This window comes from Acyrthosiphon pisum, chromosome X, assembly GCF_005508785.2.
Source record: "Acyrthosiphon pisum isolate AL4f chromosome X, pea_aphid_22Mar2018_4r6ur, whole genome shotgun sequence".
In the NCBI taxonomy this organism is placed as follows: domain Eukaryota; kingdom Metazoa; phylum Arthropoda; class Insecta; order Hemiptera; family Aphididae; genus Acyrthosiphon; species Acyrthosiphon pisum.
Genome location: NC_042493.1, coordinates 33,022,587 through 33,039,029, shown reverse-complemented (window position 1 = coordinate 33,039,029; position 16,443 = coordinate 33,022,587). Strand labels below are relative to the sequence as shown.

The window sequence follows — 16,443 nt, the reverse complement described above, 5'->3', positions numbered from 1 at the left end:
GATACTAAAGTCGTCAATTTTTTTTTGTGAAATGTTTAAAAATATAAATCTCGTCGTTCTCCGATTGTTTGACATTGTAACTGTATTAAATTGTTGTGCTAGCTACATCTGATATTATGGTTTTCACTGAGCTTTGACCCGAAACGCTTCCTGCAAACTATAGCACGAACATAATTCATCAATAACTAGTATTGTTTACACTGATCATCTAGGAGAGTGCACTCTGTTCAGATTTAAAATCGCATTTAAATGACCGCAGATCAAAAAAAGTGACTTTAGACATGGGCTCGATATTATTCTATGTGAAATGTATACAATATATTATATAAAATATCTACATGGACACGTGCGGGGCTGAATTATTATTATTCACTTACGCCTTTTAGTACTACCATTATGAACCACCTTTATCTTATCATTATTTCGAGGGCAATAATAATAATTATTAATTATTTGATAAGTGAAATCATAATTTATCCCAATAAAATATTATATAATATTATCGATTAACCACGATGACGTTGAATTTTATAATATTATATCGTTTCAGATTGCAGCTGACCGGCCGATAGACTGCATCTACAGCACTAACTGACCGTCTACTGACCGACCGACCACCAATCGCCGCAATAACGGGACCGGGTTCGGGTCGCGGTGCGAACAGTGGCCGGGCAGAGCAGTCAGCCAGCTGGACAGCCGCACCAGCAGTCGTGCACATCAGCAGCCGCAGCCGCCGCCGTGCTGAACCGACAGCCACCGCCATCCCCCGCACCGCCACCGCGAGTCGTCTGGCCCGTTAGCGGCCTGTTCGCCCCGACCGTCGTACAGCCGCCGCCTGTCATGCACCACCAGGTGGCCCACCCGCACTGGATCGCCGCGGCCGTGCAGCCCTGGGGCTTGCCCCAACAGCTGGCTCCGTCGCAGAACATGTTGGCACTGGCCGCGATGGCGCCTACTGCGATGGCGCCTACTGCGATGGCCCCGGCCACACCGGGCGCTGCGCCCATCGCTTTCATCGGGTTGCATCCGCACCACCCGCATCATCCACACCCACACCATCCGCACCACCCGCACCACCCTCACCACCACCCGCATCATCTAAACGCGATGCCGGCGCAACCGCTGCAGCCGTCGCCGCCGCCTCAGCATCCGAACCACATGGCCGGCCATCACTCGGCCACGACGGCCGCTGCCGCCGCGTTGGCCCTTCTCAATCAGCTGCACCACCACCATCACCAGCAACAACAGCAACAGCAACACGATCTCGCGCACTTGTTGCTCCAACAGCAACAGCACCAGCAGCATCAGCAGCTCCAGCACCAGCAACAGCTCACGCCACTGCCACAGCTACAGGTAAGCGTCTACAAAAATCTCATGTAGCACCTTCACTGGCTCAACTATATTATAGTTCCACCAACAATCCCTTGAGCCAATAACTTCACCCCCAAAAAACCAACAAATTTACAAGTTAAAGCAGGACATAATATTATTATGTTATCTTATACCATCTTTCCAACGGAATCGATTTCGTATATTAATTGGTAATTACCTACTGTTCTACGTTCTTTTACAAAATGTTATGATTGGTCTCGACCCGGTCGATGTGTTCACATCTGTTTAGCCCTTGCGATCTGTGGTTTGCGGTGATAATATCGTATATAGGTATGCATATTATAGTAAATAGGCAATTACGTTATAAACGGCACACACACATAGAACGATGGAATTTCCTCAGAACTAATTAAACATGAAACAATGACTGTATATGATGTACACATACCATGGTATATGATGTATTATATATTCCATCCATTTTGTACCGGTATCGTATGAGAGTTAATTAAAGTGCATTGTCACCAAATACGACTGCAACCACATCGATGCGCCGGTGTCCGCTGCACAATAATCGACGCACTATACAATTTACGATCAATAATAATGTTTGTGTGTCGTGGTGCACCGCTGTTGGTTATTGTTTTATTATTATTTAGTTTCGGCGAAAGCGGAATCACATTGTCTTTTTTGGTGCTCGAAACAATAATTATTATACTGTCAACAATATAAAATGAAAATATTTTAAACGAAAGATTCGTATTCTGACTATAGGGCATAGATTTCAATGCAAAGTACATTATTTTTTAGGCCCTCTCGGAGAATGCATTCTAAGTATGCGTAATTAATTCAATGTAATTACTGATAGCTACTTCAAAAATGAGACTTTTATTATATATATTTTTTTTTAGAATTGTCGTGTAGTTTTATTAATTTTCAGTGGATATGAGTATTTTCTTCTAGTGTAAATTTGTAAATTAAAAATATTATATCAAGAAATATAGTTTAAATAGATTTTAGGTATATTTCATCCGTACCAAATTTAAATTATACGTTTACGGGCAAATTAAAAAAAAAAAAACATTATAGTAACTTCAATGTATACTGTACATTATAATATGTTATAAGAATAGGCACTAAAAGATATAGAATAACAATACTATTATAAGGTTATAGTTGTATACGGGCATATTTAAAGTTTGTCTGGGGTAATTATGTGTACCCCGTGCGAGTGGTGGCGGGTTATGATAAAGAAGTGTTACAATTTCCGAAAGTTAAACTGTCGTTAAACTCTCGCTTGAGTGTCTATTAAAAAAGTTTGAGTAATTTGTAAGGGCATTATTGGATTCTATTATTTAGAGAATTTTTAATTGTTTTCAGAGTATTTAAATCCGAGCACTATAGTCTCGTACCTATACGCATTTTTTAAAGTGATGTACGTGCACGTCACTCATCCGTCCAAGCAGTCTTAATGCCATGTGAAGTCTTATCGTTCGAATGCATATCGTAATATCCTATTTTACGGAAAACCCTATCACTTATCAGTTGCTCGATTGCAATATAATATAATTATATTATTTGAACCTGCAGTGGCGCCGGCCGGACATAATAATAATGTGTTCGAACAGCGATCGGTTCGTAAACGTAAAATGAATTTGTTCGTTATATTATTAATCCTGGGCAGGTGCGGGTGGTGGTCCTAAGTCAATACATATATTTCAATGAAATTATTGTTGCGATATTATAGTTTGGCGCCACACCGATCGTAATATGGCATGCAGTAAAACACTTATATTACACGACTAATCCATATTATATGGTCGCCGTTTTATAGTATCGTTTCGCAGTATATATATATATATACCTTTTGGTACACGAAATGCTTTCGTATTGCGTTCTGCGGCACTTCCGGCCGGATGAAAAACCATTAGAACCACCGCTGTTAGGAAATTGTCTGTTACCTGTGTGTGTAGTTAGGTAGTGGAAAGGCATGTATTGACGCTGCCACGCGTTCCTATAGAGTTCGATGCTTTTAAGTTACGATGTATAGTGATTATTGTATTGCTTGAAACTGTGTGATGATAGTACAATATTATAATTGCTTATAAATATACAGGGTAATTCGACAAGCACGTTCACCCCTATTTTTGCCTTTTAAAATAGTTAACTTCCGTACTTATTCGAATTTTGGTTTTTGGAATTTTTCAGTATTGTAATTTATGATATACCTACAATAATAGGTGGACTATAATATTTTCAATTATTCAGATATCTAATACCATTGAAGAAGTGTCCCGTGGTGACGATATATTATAAACTTGTTATTTTGCAAATAAAAACTAACTTATTTACTGTAAATTGTTAAGCAGATAATTTTTGGAAACATTTGATATATTGAAACCATAATTCGAACGAGTAGTTTCAGAGTTTGCAAAATATATTCGCCAAGGAAAATAATCAATTAAAAATAGTTAAACAAAAATATTAAACTATCAAAATATGTGTTATAGGTATTAGATCTAATATTTATTATACTCAGAAATTGTAAAATTATCATTTATCTTAGTAGGTGCACAAAGTGAGAAATTACATAATTGAATTTTGATTTTTTTATGAAAATACTTAAATTATTTAATAAAAAATACATCAACATTTTCAAACAATTTTACTGATTAACAATGTACATGTAAATAGTTGGTACCTACTTAAGTGTACCTAAAAATTGTTTAAACCAGATTTTTAATACCTATCAAATGTGTAATCCATTATTTAAAGAGGAAAATGGTGGTGACATGCTTTGTAAATCATCTTGTATGCTATAATGTAATGTGTTGAGAATTGAGATGGGTTTAATTATCGTTCAACTGTTCTAGAGAGAAGCCGTTTATGAATTTTAAAATAAATAATTACGTTCTAACAAACTTCTGTGATCAATACATCTTAAATCGTATACAAGTCATATCATTATACAATTGAAATGTTTTCACCTTTAAATTTTCCACCTATATTATGGTATTTATATAATACAGATTTATTAGTAGTCACTAATTATTGGACTCATTCGCCTATTTGACTCAAATATACTGGTCCCGATGTACACACACTACACTGGTTTGTGTATTTTTTAAGAGCATATTTTCAGATTTTTAGTTCATTTTGCTGATTTTTGTATGTACTGATTATATTTTGACTATTAATACCATTTATTTTCTTCAACTCATTGCATATCGAGAAGCATTAAAGGTTTTAAAGTTTTTTTTTTTTAAATAATTTAAGTCAATGCAAAACACCATTTCCTATTTGTATCGTTATATACAGTAGAAACCGTTTATAATGACGTTCAAGGGACCAAAGAAAATAGGTCATAATAACCGGTTGTCATAATAACCAAAATGACTAAAATCAAATTGTAACTTCAACACATATTATTATTATTATTATTTATTTATGTGATGTATAATATAGAAAATAAGTAAAGATAAAAACATTTAATTATGTACATATTATTTAAATTAATTAATTCAATTATTATTTTTAAAAAAATCTGCTATTTCATTTTGAAATTCTTGTTCGATTTTGTCTCAAGCTTTCCATATGTTATAAATCGTATAGAGTGATCTACCCCAAATTCTTTAGGTATGTGGGAATTTTTTTCACCTTTTTTTAAACGAAACACGACATTTGCTTTTTCTTCAATTGTGGATTGCTTTCGTTTGTACATTTTACAATTTCAAAATATTTAACACAAGAATACAAAACACATTTAATTTCACAACGATTACACGTACCCTGATGATAAAATAAAATAAAATAAAACTGACGACAAAACAAAGATGAATTAATTGTCAGTATTATCGGTTGTAATAGTACCTTCAATAAAGTAAAGTCATTATAGATAAAAACATTTTCCAATATAACCAAAAATAACCGTCATAACATCCGTATAGTCATTATATAGACGTCATAAAAACCGATACAAATTAGTACTACAATATAGGAGTTTTGCAGGGATCTTTAATCTAAGGTCATTACACCCAATATGTCACTAAAATCGGTGTCATTATAAACGGTTTCTACTGTATTTTCATGTTTTTTTTTGTTTTATGAATGACGAAAACATACATGTGAAATATAAAAATAAATAAATACACGATGATGAATATGTATTAGCACAGAGCCAAATTTAATTTTTTTTATTATAATGCATATTATGCATTATAATAAAAAAATTATGGCGTATCTAGCTATATCTTTTTTATTCTTGGACCTTTCGCTTTATTTACTCATTCGGTTGATAGACCCAAATATACTCTGGTCCCAAAGTGAGTCCGATATGCGGCCAATAATAGAGTTCGTATGCATTTAATAACATGATACGTTTTACAGTTTATGTTGGTAATAAACTTCCATCACTTCTATGGTCTCCATAAATTATAATAGGTTTTTTCTCGTTTGTATACTCTTCTATCTTGATGGAAATGAATAATTCAAATTTTAAAAACAAATCCGCTCAAATCGGCCGTCAATTAGATCGGTAATAGTATCGATATTAAACGAAGACATGCAATTGATTTTATATTTTTATTTAGAGTTCGTCAATTGATATTGAAAATTTAAAACTGTAACTCTCTGAAACAGTAACCTTTTTCTAAAGTCGTATTTCAAATATATTTTAGATATGAACATTTTTAGTTTCCCGTTTAATATAATATACCTAGTGCCTATTTTTACTATATAATATCGTTATGTTATCGATCGGTCGTCAACCTACCTATATCATATTCCTGGTCCGTCCCAAAACGATTATTCCGTATAATAATAATAATACGAGCACCGACCATTGCGGTATTCTATTCACCATAATATAACCATATACCTACGAGTCGAGGGATGTGACCTGCAGCCGTATAAAATAATATTATAGTTCGCAGTTCGGCATTTGGCCGTCCACCGATTATTATTATTTAGCCGAATGACAATCGATTGAAAATCACATAGGAACAATAATAATAATATTATCATAATATAACACGACACGTGCTGCCGGGAACGTAATCGCATTTATTCATACTTCATGACAATGACAAATTGGTTAAAACACGGTTATGTACTCACACGTACCAATTGATCACAATATATTTTATTTAAATCGGTTCCTTCTTGCATTGGATTATACGATTTATTTATTTTTCGTTTTAATAAATTCCGCCAACCGCATGAACCGCAGCATCCTTCGAACAAGTGGGTAATCCAATTATTCATGTCGACGAGAGGAAAAATCACACCCCGAATATCATTTATGTTTTGCCACTCACACCTAACAGTGTCTGCAGACGCGTGTTAACTATATGATTTCGTATGGTTTTCGGAAAATGCGCCACGACTTTCCGTCTTGCCGATGAGGATAGCAGAGAAAATGACGTGCTTCCGAGGAGACGATGGTCTTCCTTATTGCAGGAATAATCGCAAATCATCCCTTCGGTAACGCCGCTCTCGCCATTGTCCTTTGATCAGCAGGACATTGGTCGCATCCTTTCTCCTGGTGCAGTGTGCGTCTTCTATATAGCTTAAGAGTCCGCGTGGTGTTATTAAACTTAATACAGTCGACTCTCGGTAACTCGAAGCTCGAGGGGGAAAAAAAATTCGACTTACTAAAAATTTCGAGTTATCAATATCTCAATGTATTAAGGGGAATTTTATTTGTTCGAGATGTCGAGAATTTCGAATTGTCAAGGTTCGAGTTACCGAGAGTCGACTGTCTTATTACGTCGTGCATACAATTCACACAGTATACAAGAAATACGTACACCGCGTATCACAGTAAGTAAATAATACGACCAATAAATTAACAATATTACTATACCCCTCATTTTAGCGCCTATATTATGTGTTATTATTTAACTAAATAAATTTTGCAATTGCACGTTATCCCGATCTTAGGTCGTAGACTCGAAGAAAATATATGCGCTCTAGTAGATAAATATTGAACATAAATTGCACGGAGCAAATAGTTTTCTTGAGTAAAATATAAATTATAATATTATAAAAGGTTGTGGCGACAATAATAGTATATTATGACGTTATATTTTAATTATAATAATAGTATTGATTAATAATTAGTTAGTATATAGTTAAAAAATGATATTGATTGTTATTGCGAGCACTTAGTTTATCAATCTTCGACAACGATATTACACCACTTATTCAGCTACTGTGGGAATCTTCGACGGCAGACTACACCCACCAAAAAGAATAATATAAAATTTTTTTACGTCGGATCGTCGGAAATATCATAAATATTATATATAGGGTTGGACTATTGGAAGAATGCATTAGGAAGATACAAAATGGATATACTGCAGTCATTATTTCGGAATACGAAAAAATATGCCGTCATGTATAATATTATTATTTTTTACTCCACTGGCGAACGCGACAATAATAATAATATAGCGAACACTTCACCGAACACGACTCGTGCGGATCAATTGAATATTGTACCACCAGTAGGTATCTATATGTACCTATATGTCTTGTAAATATTTGCATTATTTTTTTTTCTTAAACTTTTAATTTTATGTTTGATCAATGTAATTTTTTTATTTGTGCAGAATTTGTAAAACGAATAATTTACTATAGAAATCTTTAATTTCATATCATTGACATAAGTTTAAATTTAAATCGATCTACTTAAAAAGTTTAAAATTAGGTATTATTATATAAACGAAAAGGATAAAGCTATTTTTTTCATTAATAATATATTATAAATTAATTAGTTAAACGATTTGCAATTAAATGTAATTACCTAAATATACTAATTTATGATTTAGTATGTGTAGTACCTCCCAGGTAGGTCCTACCTATATTATATTATCAATTATATATCCAGAAAATAATTTATAATTAGTTCGGTTGCTCTAATATAATATTATAATGCTCAACAACTATTTGTATTCATAATGTATATAATCATAATAGATAATTTTTGAATTATACTTTATATAGGTCTAAAGATACATTCTTGAAATAATAGTTTTGTGATACCAAGTTAACTATATATGTATATATTGGATGTATGTGTGTGTGTGTGCACGTGTACGGTATACCTATACGACGATTATTGTACTGTAAACCTTGCAACCTTGCCTTAGGAATAAATTAAGGCATTTTAAATTTTTATGAAAATCATTGAAAAACGTATAAAATATAATATATTATATTATAGTGTTAAACTTGTTTAAATAAAATTAATTAATAACTCATATAATTGTGTTACAATCACTTTTATTCATCCAGTCCTCAAACCACTTGTGATTTTTAGATTATTTCAACTACTGAAAACAATAATATTATACTCAGTGTTGCGCATAATAATAATAATAGATTCATTTAATTGTCAGTTCACGAATTATCATAAATTGAATATAACAATATGATATGAAATTATGATGATGATGTCTATATATGCATAGTATAATAAAACACTAATCATTATAGGTGTATAATGTGTGAGTTTGGATACAATCTTAAATGATGATAATAATAATAATATTAATAAGGCCACATTAAATTTACTTTGAATCGCTAGACATGGCCAAAATCAAGATCATCGCACGTCTATGATGAATTTATATTATGTAGGTACATACAATTTACATTTTAATTTTAATCATATTTCATTAATTTATATCTTTGATTATAATTTGAAATTAGATTATTTCACGGTTCATAATAACATTAAGTATTATTTTTTTAGTTATTTGAAAATATTTTTAACACCTGAATATACATAATATATCATTTTAACCTATAAATTAATAACAATACATCTATACCTAAAGGATATTGTTATATGTTTTAAATAACTATTAAAATACCTACATGCGGAAATGTTGAAAATATTATTTTCAGAATATTATATAACAAAAAATTATGAATAAAGATTTTATATATATTTTGGTGAGGAACCTAACTCAGATTTTATCAATACAGACACTGAGACACTAAGCTATAGGTACTCTTGAAAAAAAAAATAGTCCTATTTGACGAATGCATGCGATTCCCTGCGGTGTGAAAAAATATTTAACTCTTATAACTAATAAAAAGTTATATAATATGTTACATTTATTTTGTTGCTAAAATTTTTAGCAAGTGCCCTATAATTTTATTTTAAGTTGGTTAAACAGTTTACATTGAAAAACATAATACTATGAGGCAATAATAGTTATTATATAAAATAATTTATAACCATACTGCAGTACTGGAGAAATATTCGATGAAAACATAGAATTCTGTTGACGGAGATGAGAAACTAATATTTAACAAAACTTAATTAAAAAGTATAAATAAATTATAATATTATAGGAACACATTTTTTTGTTTGTTAATCTTACGAATTTCGACTCTTTGTTCCTACAATGATAAAGTTAGATTAATTTAGAACCATTGTAAACGAATCTAACAAGAGAGCAAATGTTAACCTGCGCATAACTTTAAATTATATTTTGTAATCTAACTTAACTTAATTAAAACAAATATTGTTCCGCGTGCAGTCGTTTGTGTTTCACAAAGACCTACGACGGAATTAGAAATATTTTTACGAAGCGCGTGCGATGTATAATTGCATAATACAAAATCGTCCAATATTATGACGCAGACAGGATGGTATCATGTACACAGTTTCCTTGTCACAGTTTTCTTTGGTTTGCCTTTATTAATAATTATTATAAGTAATATTTGTTCGGGACGAAGCTCGGCACCATATCTCGGATGGTTTGTTGTAATAATTTCTATCGTGTTAGCTAACATTGTTGAACAACGGGCGTAAGTACCTAATATAAATCAAATTTCAACTGATTTAGTAGATTTTTCGTGTCGAGCCATCGCGTGTGTGTGCATAATGATAAAAAAATAATATAATAATAAAATCGTAAATGTATAAAAGCAAATAGAGTACACACTGAAAAGTAGTAAAGTTATAGTAGGTAGCGCAGTAGGTATTATTATTACTCGTATGTATAATATAATAGTGGTGTTTTATTTACAAGGTTTTCGGTTTGACGCTCCACGCTATAATGTTATGTAATTAGAATTTAAAAAAATTATGGTAAAAAAAATACGACAGGAAAATAATACCAGGGCATTAAGGTGGACGAGAACGACGAATAAAACGATTATAATAAACATTTTGTTTCACGTCACCGTGTCGGTTTCATTTAAATACGCAGTCGATAAAAAAAACCGCCTGACTTTATAACTGCAGCTGTAGCTAGATGGGTACCTACCGATATTGATGGATATTTACCGTCTGGACGCCGCCGGTTAGGTACGCGTGCGAATTTTAAGCAAAATCGATTTTTATATTTTTTCCAATCCCCCCTCCGACCATTATATATATATATAGACAAATGTTTGCAAACGATACCGACAGCGAATCGTTACATTATAATAATAATAAGTTTATTTCCATCAAACGAGTTTACAAATAGTATTGGCCTAAGCTGAAGTTTAAAAATAACTATTATAACATAACTATTATAGTATAGTCATATAATATAATATGTATATTAGACTATAAAATTATAATAATAATAAATAATAACCTTCATCTTTCTTCCATTATTATCAATAAATATGGTTGACATGTATGTCTGAAATTTAAGTATACCTGAGCCCTACATTTTAGTTTTCGTTGGGAAACAGAAGAATTACTATATACCTAAATACCTATATATCGATATTAAATAATAATATATTTTATAAATCCAAAATAGATAATATAAATACTATATATTTCTGAAAGTTTAAATAAATAAATACTATGGGCTTCAAGTAAACTTAAAATTTCTAAAAATCAGGATTTCAATAAGTGAATAGTTTATTAAAGGGACAAATAATGGGAGTGAGGACGATTGATAAATATTCCTGTATAATATTATATTATCTTTTAAAATGTTCATACTAATATATTGATTAAAATGTGTCACTCGATATGAATACTCAATTACGACTAAAAGGTTTTTTGGGAGGGGAGGGGGCATACACAGGACCCTTCCCAATTTAATGTGGTGACCGTTTTCTAACGTAGAAAACACGTTAGAACAGAATTTACAATACTTATCACGTACGATTTTTATTGTCATCACCGAATACTATTATAAATTATAATATTAAACAAGATTGAAATAAGAGACAAATGCTTTACGAGTGCATGTATCATGATCGCATAATATAATATATGATTAGAATGAATTTAGAGAGTACTGTTAGTATAAGCTGTAGCTATTTAGGTATTCGTGTGCATTATACGTCTTAATATTATCATAAATCTTTTACACATTAGTACATTACACATAATATAGTTTATAGGCATTGTATTGAATTATTTAGTAATTCATTATTCAATTTCAACCTATAGTCTCGAAAGGTAACTAGAATCTCGAGGGGAATAAAAATAAAATCGACTTAAAATATGTATTATTTGTATACTTATGGTACCTCAAACACAACTTAAAAACACTTCACGGGCAAGAAAAAAATTTGAGTTATCTAGGTTTTCTAGTCATCGAGGTTTGTGTTATTGAGACTCGACTGTATTTATTATTATTTATTTACTGATTTATGTATTATCACGTATAACGGCTTCTGCAGTTAAATTTTTAATACAATAGGGTTGGAAAATGGGTTTGAGTCAATTTTCTTCTTAGGTATACCTACGCGAATTTTATAAAATACTATATGTCATCGACAAGCAATACTGTCGACCATGAAATTGTATAAATATCAGTTATACCTAATTATATTTTAATACCTAAATACGAGTTCATAAATTGAACACTGGGGTTCAAAGTTAGTCTTTTTTGTCTCCTGAAAAATAACTTTTAATATTGTCTATCATTATTGTCTTTATAATTTTAAAATATGAAAATGGATATGTTCCAAAAATGTTCAGATAATAACGAAAAGATAAAACATTCAAAATATATAAATCCCTCTGGCCAAAGATATAATAGGTGGGTGATTCTTTTAATAGCACTTATTATCTCAAACAGCTTTAATATTTTGGAAATTATAATTTTTTACATAATTCGAAACCATTACGAAACAACGTGATATGTTTTTATTAGTTTTGGCGTTTCTACCAAAATGCTCAAATGAATAATTTTCCGAGGAATATATGAAATTAAAAATGTTTGTTGTCATTCAAAAAAGCGACAACTTAAAAAATTATGTTGACAAAAAATAGCTAAAAATGCATATTTATTTCATTAATCTGTATAATATTATTATACAGGAATATGTCAATTTTCCATCCTTTATATTATTAATTGATCGTATCCTAATATATCACCATCTTGTTTCGTAAATATTCACCTCTAAGAATTAGGACAACAACCATCCGCGGACATCTTGTTGTCTTCAATATCTTTACTGTAATGTAAACATTTATGAGTCAACAATTAATTGCATATTATGTTATCTATGAGAAAAACCAATTTTCTGTCGGCGTACAAATTTTTGATGTAGATCGATGTCAATTCAAATAAAATGCACTTAAGTCTCAAAACGAGTGCGAGAGGGAGGCCACGCGCCAAAGTGCTTTCGAAATATTACCCATTACTGCCACGCTTGTTATCATCAACGCGGGACTGACAAAGTTATCAAGGAAAACGATATGAGACAATGTTTTTTCACCATGCTAAAAGCTCGTCCAATTCGAGTTTATTTTGGCTTGTCGATGCTAAACGCAAGTATGGTGTAATGTGTTTAGTGTTGTGATGACGGTTTCTGTTAAAATGTCGGCGATAGTTTACTGTAGAAAGAGCAAAGTCGATTTCTAACGAAGGTACCTATTAAAATATTATAAATTATAATATTATTCGGTAAGCACGCGTAGAAATTGGCGATATAACGTATATTTGACAGGTGTTTTTCCTTACCGTTTCAAAACCATACTTCAATTATTGATTTCATGTTGATAATATAACATAATTTAAATACTAGCTAATGCCTATTTGGTTCACTAGTATACTGTAAGTGGATTTCAATGCAAACTATTGCAAAGTGCATTAATTTTTGGTTGCTCTACAACAATACATTCCAAGTACATAAATCGTTCCATGTAACAGATGATACATTACAAAGATGAAACTTTTATTTTAAATTTTTCTATGTTTTCCCACTGTTAAAGCATTTTTCAGCATTTTTAAGTTCTGTTAGTATAACTTTTAGTATTGCAATCGTACGCTTTTAGTGTAAATTAAATTTCAAAATATTTACTTTAATAGATTTTAGGTATTTTTAATTTGTACCAAACATCAATCGTTCTATTTATGAATGCGACAACATCTTTAACTATCTATAACGATTATCGGTTGTAGTGGGACTATGTAGTTACTCGAGATTCCAACAAACAACAACTAATTGGTCTGCAGTTGGGAAACATATCGCGGTACCTTTTATTTTTAGTTTACTGATTTTCTATAGTACGTGCCTAAGTTTGATATTTAATTTTGTATTATTGGTAGTTTAATTAAGACAAGAAATTGCAGAAAATTCCAAAAGTTAAACCTTAATATTTTCCTATTGCTTGCATTCTTATCATAGACATTTGTGCCATTTTTTGTGGCATTATTGCATTGAAAAGTCATTTTTGGTTCTTTTTAAAGAATAGTTCTTCGTTTTTAAAATATTTAATTATTTAAATCCAAATACGATATATTATATTAAACTAAAAGATAATATTGGAAAAATATATTCATGAGTCTAAATCGGTACCTACTCAAATAATTAATTATTAACTATCAACATATTTTTTATAACCGTATTCCACGTTACCCTGCGGTCCGTATTCCGAATTATTGTCTTGTTATTCGCCAAATTAAATAATTATAATGTTTTGATAAAACGATTTCACTAGGTATAGTGAAAGGTATAGTCATTAATAACCACATTTAAATAACCACCAAACCCATAATAAGTATGTTGAATATTTCCAACTATTTGGTATATTGTGGTAAGAGGTTAACCGCACACAGTTTACACGGATTACAGAGACAGAGAATATAGAAGGTACTTTTATTATTAGTATACGCTATAGATTTCTATAAGTATTAACATAGGTAATGGTTACCTACACGTTTTAGTGTTTACATAATGTGTATGAAGTTAAAGATGACTATATCACTGTTACCTAAAATTAAAAAAAAATGTGCGTAAAATTACGGTCTGCCTGGCAATTTTTTAAGGTAGAATATCGTGGACTAACGCATCGTAATTAACGATCGTATGGTTAAACTATATTTTTTTTTATCTGAGCAACACCCGTCAAACTTTGTGTGGCTAATGTACCTATGCGTGATTCACGTTTGTCGGCAAATTTATCGCGAGACCGATTCAAATATAAAATTATTATTATCCCATGCAAATACGAATATTTCACTGACAATACTGAGGCCCATATTTCGTGTCAACAAATTATTATTACACAGGTGACACACAATCTTTAAACGTCAAATAAGAATAAACGCCATGCTGACATTTCGTCATCAAAGACTATTCTCTGATCAAGATCCGCTTACCTAAAACTATTGACATTATCCCACCAACCATTAATTAGATTTTCATTATCTGCTCAACAGCCATTTACAGTTGTTCTTAACAGCTATACTTACATACTAGGAAAATCAAAAAATGATCTTTGTGGAGTTATAGTACCATTTCACAATCAAGATAAATTTATCGTCGGAAAATTACTCAAGTATTTTTGTACTGAAATTAGTAATTACAACGTTCTTTTCAAAAATCAAACGTTAACATTTTTAAAAAAATGTTTTTACTTACTTCCTAGTATATAAAATATTTTTACCAGAAGGTAAAATTCGATATCAAGCAATAACACTCTTCAATATCAATAATTGCATACTATGCTGTAATGCTGTACAATAATATACATATTATTATAGTCGATAAATATTAATCAATGACAATCTGTGTAGCGAAAAGAACTTAATATTTTCTCTTTTGACACGACTGGCGACTGCGCGCGATAGGTATTGAAATAATGATATTCAATTAATACTTGTGGATGATAAAATAACGATTAATCATTTGGCCAAGTCAACACTGTTTCTACCAAATTAAATAACAAAAACCGAAAACAAATTAATACATAATTTACAATCAGTTTTCTTTTTGATTGATTTTGATCGAATATAATCACGATACTCGTATTATAATTTATAATATTATGTGTGAGTGTGATTGGCACAACAAACAGCAAAATCAACAGAAACCGAATTGAAAATGATTATTGAATCAAATCCCAAATGAAAAATAACACAATTTACTATATATAACTGTAAATAAAATTGTAATAAATATATAAACGTACAATAGTAATAATTTATAACAATTACATAATTAATTAAATTAAATTTAAAACTAAAATGATGATCAATACAGCATTATATAATAGGTAGCACGTCGTTTTACAAGAGAAATTCATAATGGCACAAAATTGTTCTCGTTACCTATCCATATATATTATAGCTTCCCCTTCACTTCAATAAACCTCCATTCAATTTAATCAATGTATAACATGTAAATACAAATTATAAATATAAAATTGGTTTTGTTTTATCATGAAATATTATATTATACAGCATCAAATTTAATAAAAGACTGACCGGAATCAATAAAAATTTATCGTAGGAGTCGTTGAATCGAACACGCGTATTGCTATAATCAGTTTTATAAAATACACGTCTATTATTTCGTATTTGAATCAACGAGTGAAAAAGTATTTAGAATACACGTTGGAATACTTTTATAATAGGTACCTATTATATATATATATTTTTTTTTGACACTAATAAATTACAGAAATATAGAAAACACATTTAAGAGGATGTCAGCGCACTATTGTTTTCTCTCTCTGGCCCACGCGCAACGTAGAAAAAACGCGTTTAAGCAAAATCATTTTTTCTATGCGTTTAAGTAATTTTAGTGTAAAGTAACCTATTACAAAAAAGATAGAAAATAATATTTTTGAGGGAATGACATATAGATTTTATATTTTATTATTATTTGACTTTGTATTCCACTTTCAAA

General features: G+C 31.0%; 1 protein-coding gene across 3 annotated transcripts in view; it reads left to right on the top strand.

Annotated features, from left to right (window-relative positions):
* The window catches only part of LOC107885108 (polyadenylate-binding protein 1-B-like), a 213,776-nt gene that overhangs the window by 136,326 nt on the left and 61,007 nt on the right, over positions 1–16,443 (top strand). For 2 of the 3 annotated variants that reach the window (XM_029485763.1, XM_029485769.1), the window contains one exon: positions 551–5,272. In XM_029485763.1, coding sequence (XP_029341623.1) covers positions 841–1,380 — 540 coding nt within the window. In that variant the 5' untranslated portion in view covers positions 551–840 and the 3' untranslated portion in view covers positions 1,381–5,272. Of the gene's footprint in view, positions 1–550; positions 5,273–16,443 lie in introns of those variants that run through there. The other variant, XM_029485770.1, reaches the window with a different exon arrangement.